General features: G+C 42.6%; 1 protein-coding gene across 6 annotated transcripts in view; it reads left to right on the top strand.

The window, feature by feature from the left end:
* The window catches only part of Lims1 (LIM zinc finger domain containing 1), a 109,165-nt gene that overhangs the window by 81,545 nt on the left and 18,432 nt on the right, over positions 1–9,188 (top strand). For all 6 annotated transcript variants that reach the window (XM_026778215.1, XM_013355312.2, XM_005371546.2 and 3 more), the window contains exon 2: positions 152–311. In XM_026778215.1, coding sequence (XP_026634016.1) covers positions 152–311 — 160 coding nt within the window. The remainder of the gene's footprint in view (positions 1–151; positions 312–9,188) is intronic.

A 9,188-nucleotide genomic window follows, 5' to 3' on the forward strand; every position in this document is an offset into this window, starting at 1 on the left:
CCTAGTTAATGAGTATTTGTTAGACCTGGCTTTGTGGATAAAATATGAGTTTTTATGTCCAGGTAGAATTTGCTCCTCAGTTCTTGATGTCACCTACTTTTAAGCCTAATTACAAGCTGACAATTTGTATTTTGTTCTTTGTGTATTTTAGCAACATGGCCAATGCCTTGGCCAGTGCCACGTGTGAGCGCTGCAAGGGAGGCTTTGCACCTGCTGAGAAGATTGTGAACAGTAATGGTGAGCTGTACCATGAGCAGTGCTTTGTGTGTGCCCAGTGCTTTCAGCAGTTCCCAGAAGGACTCTTCTATGAGGTGGGTCAGCTGAGCTGTCTTTCATTTTCATGTTCATCACCAAAGATTGAACTGAAGGGCCAGGTATTTAGTACTGGGAAGTCAATGATGAAATGCATGCAGAATATGTAGGTCACATCTAAATAAGATGCCTATGTATACCTACCTACATTCATCCCCATCAGTTCATCTTATTCCAGAAGCTACAGAATCTTGTGACTGCCTATCAGACTAAGTACTTCTTTCTGTTCGAAGTACAGAATCCTTTCACAAGGCCTGCAGCAGAAGCATCTCTGGCCTCCCTCAGTGCCTCCCCGTACCTGGACTCGTCCTATCCCTATCCCTGTGTCTTCCTTTATCAGGATATCATGGACATCCTCTTGAAGAGGAACCTGTGTCACCTACTTCCTCATTTCCAAGCCTGGAAATTTCTGGAGATTTCCGTGCATGTAGTTTCTAAAAAGGGACTTATGTGGAATTGAACATTGCAGGAAACACAGTGTTTAGCCCTTCTGTGTGCCTTGAGTTATTTCTAAACACTTGTTTTTCTTGATGTCATTAAACGATCTGTACTTCCACCATTATTGAAACCCTTTTATCACAGTAAACAAGTACTGTGGAGATGACCTAGGGAAGCTCACCGCCCACATCATGAGGGAAAATGAGAGTGACAACTTTGGCAATTCATTTTTGCTACCACACCACTTAACATATCTGCAAATATATGTTCTTTATATGGCAGTATATATGTATAGAATGATGAAATAGATAAAATGTCTATTCTTTTATTTCTTTTTTAATTATTATTTTATTTATGTGTATGTGTATTTTGCCTGCATGTATGTCTATGCACTGTGTGCATGCCTGGTGTGCTTGGAAGCCAGAAGAGGTTATGAGAGTCACTGGACCTGGTTGTAAAGAAGGTGTGTGCTGCTATGTGGTTATAGGAATTGAACTCAGATCATCTGGAAGAGCAACCAGTACTCTTACCTACTTAGCTATCGCTTCAACCCCTTTAATTTCCTCCGCCCCCACTTTTTGCCTACCAGACTTAGATTTTCCTGTGTCTTTGCTTGAGGAAGGAAAGGTAGCTTGTAATTCTCAATACTAAACTTATTAATACCACTGAGATATTTTTCCCACTACTGGAGAATAAAATTCCCAGACCAGCCTGGAGAACATCATTTGTCTCTCAGAGATGCTTTAAAAAAACAAACTTCCATTTGTGAATGGTCTGTATTAATGTAACTCGAGGAAATAGCATTGAACATATAGTCACAGAATGAAATTTATACGTCTCAGGAAATGAACAAGCAAACAAACAAACCTTAGCAGTAGGGAGATATGCTTTTCTCTTTTCTTTCTCTTGAAATCTTTTTGTCAGGAATGATACCCTAGGAAATGTGAAGTGACAATTATGGAAGAACAAGAGCAGGAGAGGTCAGAGTCCAGTCCAACTTCAGGAGAAGAAAAGATGGAGGGAGTTCCCAGGGTATATAGATGGTGGTGGTGGCTAGACACTACTGAGTCTGAATGGCTGTGATTGGTACAGAGAAGTACAAGTTAGGCCCCCGGAGCATGGGAGGGAGGGCTGCTGATAGAACTGCTGTCACTTAATTTAGAGAACTCTTCTTAGAAGCTGACAAAAGGCTCTGAAATTCAAACTCAGCCAGATAATGCTGTTTTGATTTTAAGATCTTTATGATGAATTAGGTACGAGTTAAGATAAATATAAGTTTTTATTACTCACACCTAGATGTTAATACACATAGGTTAGGAAAGTATAGGCAGGGATAGAGAGAAGGATCCACGAGCCAAAGCTTTATTGGTTATTAGATCTCCCATGAAGAGTTTTCACTAGCAGGTTTAAAGCAAGTAGACACAAGTTTCATCTGAATCTGTACAGTCCATGCTGGGTATAGCAGTCAGCCTAACCACTCAGGCTGTACCTAGCTTTACAAGGAAGAGGTTGTCAGGGAACAGTGATATATGACAGACATCTGGATTGATCACACCGGGGATCTGGGAGGCATAGAACTAGAGACAGTTAGGATGACTAAACCCTGCCTTAGATAAAAGTATAGCTTCTATTCACAGTGAAAGCCAAAGCAACATGTCATCATAGACACTCATGACAGAGTCCCGCAGCATACACAGAGGTCCCAGAAATACGGGGGATGGCTTAATCAACACGACTAAGCATGAGATAAGCATGAGGACCTGAGTTCAGATCTCCAGCCCTTATGTAAAAAACCTGGAATAGTGGCACATGCCTTTAATTCTATAGCTGTGGAGGGAGTCCCACCTGGGACTTGCTTCCTGGGCTCCAGCTGAGATCAGTGAGTTAAGGTTGATGGAGCTCCTGTCTCCAAAATATAAGGTGGACAGCAACTGAAGAAGATGCTAGACATCAATCTCTGGCCTCCACATGATCATACACACATATGTATAGCTGCACACATGAAGACAAAGGAACATGTCTAGATACATACACACCAAAAACCAAAAGAAGAGGGAGCACTGTTGTTCATATTGTATAAGTCTCCTTTAATCCCCACCTCTCTTTTCTTTTGTGGCTGTGAGGTGAAAACATGACAACACAGCAGGTAGCGGTGTGTGGTGTGACAGGTGTCATTTAGAAAAGGTCAGTTCTGTTCTGCCCAGCACTTTGTCTCCTGCCTGAGAGATGCCCGCAGAGAGCATCATGGACAACAGTCCCTCTTCATGCCTTTCTCTAGTACTGTCCTTTTGTCTGCCATTTCGACATTATCTGGCACTATCTTGCTTAGCCCACAGTAACTCCTCCTAAGCACCTGCTTCTACATGTGGTCCTATCACTTGCAGAGCCACTTATGTTTGGTCAGAGGGAAAGCTTGGAAACAGCCTTCAGCAGAGCAGAATAAAATATGACTCACACTTGTCCTCCAATCCACTCCTACTTCTCTTCACTGCTGGACTATAAATAGCCCCCTACTATTCCAGAAGATGTTACGAATCCCAGAGTTAGGCTATTAATGGGCTGTTGCCCTATGGGTCCTATTTTAACTACAGTGCTTACCTCTTAAGGGCCTTTTTCTTGCCAGGGATTGTAAGCCTGAAGTTGGAAATAAGGACTTTACTTTTGGTTAAATGGCATATTAGAGAAAAAACTATCCCTGTCTAAGAACGTTACACCGTGTTTGTATAATGAAGCATGCAGGGCAGGACATGTGGCTTGGTGATAAAGTGCATGCTTGCTTAGCATCCAGGAAGCCTAGGTTCAGGCTCCAGCACTTCAGAAGACAGTCAGGAGAGCATATCTTCTCCAGTCCATTCCTTTGCTATGGCTTTTTTTTTTTTTTAAGATTTATTTATTTCGTATGTATACAGTGTTCAGCCTGCATGTACACCTGCAGGCCAGAAGAGGGCACCAGATCTCATGACAGATGGTTGTGAGCCACCGTGTGGTTGCTGGGAATTGAACTCAGGACCTTTGGAAGAGCAGCCAGTGCTCTTAACCTCTGAGCCATCTTTCCAGCCCATTGCTATGGCTTTTATCTTTTCCCAGAGCATCCTCCTCCCCTTATTTCCACAGCCCTTACCCTTTCTTTTCCCTCGGGCACAAGCTATAAAGACAATTAGATTCCATCATTTGAGTGGCTGAGGCAGGAGATTTGTGAGCTCAAGACCAGCCTGCTCTGCTTAATAAGATCCTGTCTCAAAAAAAAAAAAAGACAAATTTTGTTTACTATAAAAAAAACATGATTCTCTTTTCTTTATAGAACTTCTTGATGCATTGGGTTAGATGGCTAGGATAGTCATTCCTCTAGGCACAATACGAGTCTGGGAGTAGACTCTTGTTCACTAGACACAAGCATTCCTGGTGTATCTGCACTTCTCTTAAGCATAGACTAGCTGGATATGAATGCATATGCTTATAATCCCAACACTTGGGAGAAGCAGGAGGATCAGGATTTCCCAACACCCACATGGTGACTCACAACCATCCATAGCTCCAGTGCCATGGGACTTTATGCCCTGTTTTGACCATTTTCAGCACCAGGTATATATGTGGTGAACAGACGTGCATGCAGGCAAAACACCTGTAACAGAAAAATAAATAAACATTTTTATTTTATTTTTTTCCAATACAGGGTTTCTCTGTGTAACAACCCTGATTGCTCTGGAAATCACTCTATAGACCAGGCTGGCCTCAAACTCACAGAGATCCACCTGCCTCTGCCTCCCGAGTGCTGGGATTAAAGGTGTGCACCACCACTGCTTGACATAAATAAACATTTTTAAAAGTCTAAAACTTTTGTCTCGAAAGAAAAAGAGAATAACAACGACATAGAAGCTACTAGGAATACGTCTCTACTTACAGTGACCCTTTCTCCCACTAGAATACCACCCAGATGTGGTCCCTACTCACACAGTGATCCTTTCTCCTACAAGATGTGGTTTAAAACATGAACCTAAATTTCTCCATTTAGGCATAAATCTATCCCCTATGAATAATAAGGTGCTTTGCAGCTTTGTTCATAAAAAGGAACTGATTTACCCAAGGTGTTTGCCCAGGAGATTTATTATAAGACTTCATTACTAATGTTACCAGCCAGTGCCCTTTGTTTCATTCCACATCTTTTTTATTTTTTTTCATTCCACATCTTTTTTGAGTCCACAGAGCACTTTATCTGTCTTAACATGGAGCACTGTTACATTTCACTCTGGCTCTTTATGACTGTACTCGTCTTCCCATTTCACTTTGAATATCTCTGGCACAAACTGTTCATATTGATCTGACATCTCTAACACATGACTGTTAATCCCAGCACTTGGGAAACGGAAAGATGGATCAAGAGCTCAAAGCCATCCTTGACTACACAGCAAGTGGAGACCTTGCCTCAAAAAGAAAAAAAGAGTCAGTGCTGTTTTCCATGAGATTTTAGTATGTGCAGTTGTCTTCTAATGTGTGTGAACCATTATTTTATAAATCTACCAACTCAGTAGTGGCTTAGACTAATTAAATGCTATTTTCTGGAGGAAATGCCCATTTAAACAGCCCAAACACCAGGAATTAATGGTTCTGAAGTATAATTTTGTGATACATTGATTATCTCCACTAAAAAGAGTATTTTTTTCCGTGAATTTTTTTAGGACTGAACTAAGGCTAACAGTTTCAGATGGATCAATTCCAGAAATCTTTCAAACTGGCATAGACTGAACCAAAGACCAGGGCCTAGGCAGGGGCCTTGTATGCCACAAAACCATCCAGTATGCCCAGGGCTGAGTTCTCTGTGTAATGCTTCAGACTTTCTCTGTCCTTGTTTGGTTTTCCCAGTGTGTACCTTTCTCCCCCTCACAGAATATATTAACAGGAAAGACCTGTTGGTAATGGATGCTGTAATGGAACAACGATTAACAAAGAGTTTCCTCACTCATTTCCTCTAATACTGTATCCTGATTATTCAGGAAGGCTGGGACCGAGAAGTGAGACTGAAGGCAGGAAACTCCAAAGCCAGCCTCTCTACTTATCTACTGACTCACTTGTTTCAGAGCAATTCGTGACCAGTGTATAAATCACTAGGTGAATGTCCAGCATCTGCACATTCCTGAAATATGGCCATCAGCTCAGTTTCCAGTTAAGCAGCAGCCTCCCTCCCCCACCTCTCTGGTAGGAATCTTCACAGAACTCCAAACCCTGCAACAGAAGAAGCAGAACTGTTGCTGCTGGAGCTCCTCTTCCCCCACTCCGAATAGTCTCTGTCCCTGTGGGTAGAAGGGCCTAGAGTTCTTAGGCATTCGCTTAAACAGCTCTAAGTGGAACATGGTGTTTCTTACAGGCGTGTTGTATTTGTGGTAGTGTCAATGAGAAACATCCCCTGTGCCTCCTTTCTTTGAACATTTGGTTCCCTGCTTGTGGTGCTGTTTGAAGAGGTTGTGGAGCCTTGTAGAGGAAATACGTCACATGGAATGGGCCCTTCCTGCTCTCTCTCTCCGTTTCCTGTGTGTGAATAAAATGTGATCAGCCAGCTTCCTGCTCCTGCCACTAGGTCACGCCTTCCCTGCCTTCCCTGCCTTAATGAACCCTGTCCTTCTGGAACACAAAGCAAACTAACCAGCCCTTTCTTCCTTAATTTTGTCACAGCAAGAGAAAAAAAGAATGCAGTCAGTGTCTTCCATGTTTTACTTTGACCTGGGGGTTTAAGGTAGCTATCTAAAAGACAGTGTTTTTGGAAATTTGATTCTTCAAAATTGATGTCTTCTGATTTTTCTTCTATTTATATCCTAGACTTTACTTTAGATCAACTTTTGGATTCCCAGACTCTTAATTGAGACATGCTTCATAGTCTCTACAGCGTATGGAAGAGACAGCTCATTACAGCAGAATGCTCTTAGGACAGGAGTGGCAGTACCACAGAGAGACACAGGATCTGAGATTGCAAAGGAATCTGTTCCTTAATCCTTGAGCTGTTTCCTGGGGAGTTTTTTGACTTGTGTCTTGTTTTGTTTGTTTGGTGTTTTGGTGTTGTTATGGGTTTGTTTGGTTTTTTTACTTGATTTTTAGAGGGGAGTTGTGGAGTGGTTTTTGTTTGTTTTGTTTGGTTTTGAGATGGGGTCTCACTGTGGCATAGCTCTACCTGGCCTCAGAGATCTGCCTTCCTCTTCTGAATCCTTTCTGATTTGACTACTAATATATTTGTATGCACAACAGTATCTGCTTCTCCCACGTTATAAAAGAATCTCAATTCCTATTATGATGACTTGCTCTGGAACACCTCTCACATGGAATCCTTTAGCCTTTAAAGCCTCCCAGCTTTTTCTGCTCTGTATTTTCTCTTTTAGGATGAAGCTTGACTTGGGGAACTATGTTGGGTGTTCTGTATTCTGGTATGTTGTGAGTTTATAATTGCAGAGTAGTCATGACATCATTCCTTTTAAGGTTTTGCCTTGTGCACCCCTGATGAATGTCAAAAGCATCCTTTTAAAAAAAGTTCCTGTGAATGACCTAAAAAGATGGCTCTACGGACAAAGTACTTGCTTTGCAAGCCTCCATGAGCTAATTTAGATCCTCAGAACACACTTAAAAGCCAGATTTTTGGCATTCTGGCCCATCATGGTGGCAACAGGGAACCATCTGCAGCTGGGAGATGTCTGACATCTCCTCGGGCCTGGCACACCCTGTTCACTTATAAGGTCCGCACCAAGTACTGAGCTGTAGTAGTCCTTGTGGGCAAAGGAGACAAGCTGGTGACCCATGAGAAAGCACACACCCATGTTACATCACCCAGTGGAAGGGCCAGCTGTCACTGCACACAGGTCACCTGGATGGGGAAGACCGTGCTGTAGTTCAAACAGTGGGGGACTTTTTTCTTCACAAGTTCTTACTGGGCACCTTTCCAGTTTGCTGTCTGACTAGATTTTCCTGAAGTGCCAGGCCAACCAAGTGGAGATCTGTGCCCTGTTCCTGACGCAGCTGTCAGCACACAAATTCTAAATATATGTGGGCTACAGTGAGATTCTTCTGTCACACTTTTATGAGTGTCCTGTGTAACTCTGCCTCCAAACTATGCCCTCAAAAGATATATACAACGGGCGGTGGTGGCGCACGCCTTTAATCCCAGCACTCGGGAGGCAGAGGCAGGAGGATCTCTGTGAGTTCGAGACCAGCTTGGTCTACAGAGCTAGTTCCAGGACAGGCTCCAAAGCCACAGAGAAACCCTGTCTCGAAAAAAAAAAAAAAAAAAAAAAAGATGTATACAAGTCAGCATAGGTGGATGTTCTTGCTTACATCAGTCTGTATTCTGCAAAGGACCAAAATATAGGAGACGTGACGTGTGAAATAGAATGAGAAGAAAGCCTGTCCTCAGAGGATGATCACAACTCCAGGTTGATGTTGAGTAAAGAGCCTGGTGTTGCCAAAAAAAAAAAAAAAAGCCAGATGCAGTAGTGTGTTGGAGGAGACCACTTAGTCCCGAAATAATCACATAGAAACTGTTTTATTTAAATCACTACTTGGCCCATTAGCTCTAACTTCTTATTGGCTAACTCTTACGTATTAATTTAACCCATCTCCATTAATCTGTGCATCACCATGTGACAGTGGCTTACCGGCAAAGTTTCAGCACGTCCGCCTTGGCAGCAGCTCCAGGAGTCTCTCTTTCTCCCAGCAGACAGCCTAGCTTTCCCTGCCTACTTCTCTTCTTCCCTGCCATAGGCTCAAAGCACTTCTTTATTCATTAACCAATAAAAGCAACACACAGACAGAAGGACCTCCTATACCAGTACTCCACAGCTATGGAAAGATGGGAGAGAGAGACAGGAGAATTCTTGAGAACTTTGAACAAGTAAGGTGGAGAACAAGGACAGATAACAAGTTCATCCTCTGACCTCTACTATCTGCTGGTATACAGTACAGTTTGCACATGGGTGCTGTACCCCCTCAACACCATACACTCCGATTCCTGTGAGGCTAACACAGAGCATTGATGAGAAGCTCTGAGCAGGACTGGAAAGATGGCTCAGTTGTGACAAACACTTGAGTTTGCTTCTCAGCGCCCATGTGAGGCAATTTACAACTGCCACACATGTACCCATACATGTATGATACATGCTTCCTCACACATTTATATTTTAAATAAAAAGATCTTTTTGAGCTATAAGCATGGTTATCTTTCCAGAATATTGTAATTCAATGAATTAATATTCAGTTCTTTGTACTATGTTTCAAATATCTTACCATCTTATTAAGAAAGAGTTTGGGCCAGGTGGTGGTGGTGCACACCTTTAATCCCAGCACTTGGGAGGCAGAGGCAGGCAATCTTTGTGAGTTCGAGACCAGCCTGGTCTACAAGAGCTAGTTCCAGGACAGGCTCCAAAGCTACAGAGAAACCCTGTCTTGAAGAAGGAAGGAAGGAA

This window comes from Microtus ochrogaster, unplaced genomic scaffold, assembly GCF_000317375.1.
Source record: "Microtus ochrogaster isolate Prairie Vole_2 unplaced genomic scaffold, MicOch1.0 UNK113, whole genome shotgun sequence".
Taxonomy (NCBI): domain Eukaryota; kingdom Metazoa; phylum Chordata; class Mammalia; order Rodentia; family Cricetidae; genus Microtus; species Microtus ochrogaster.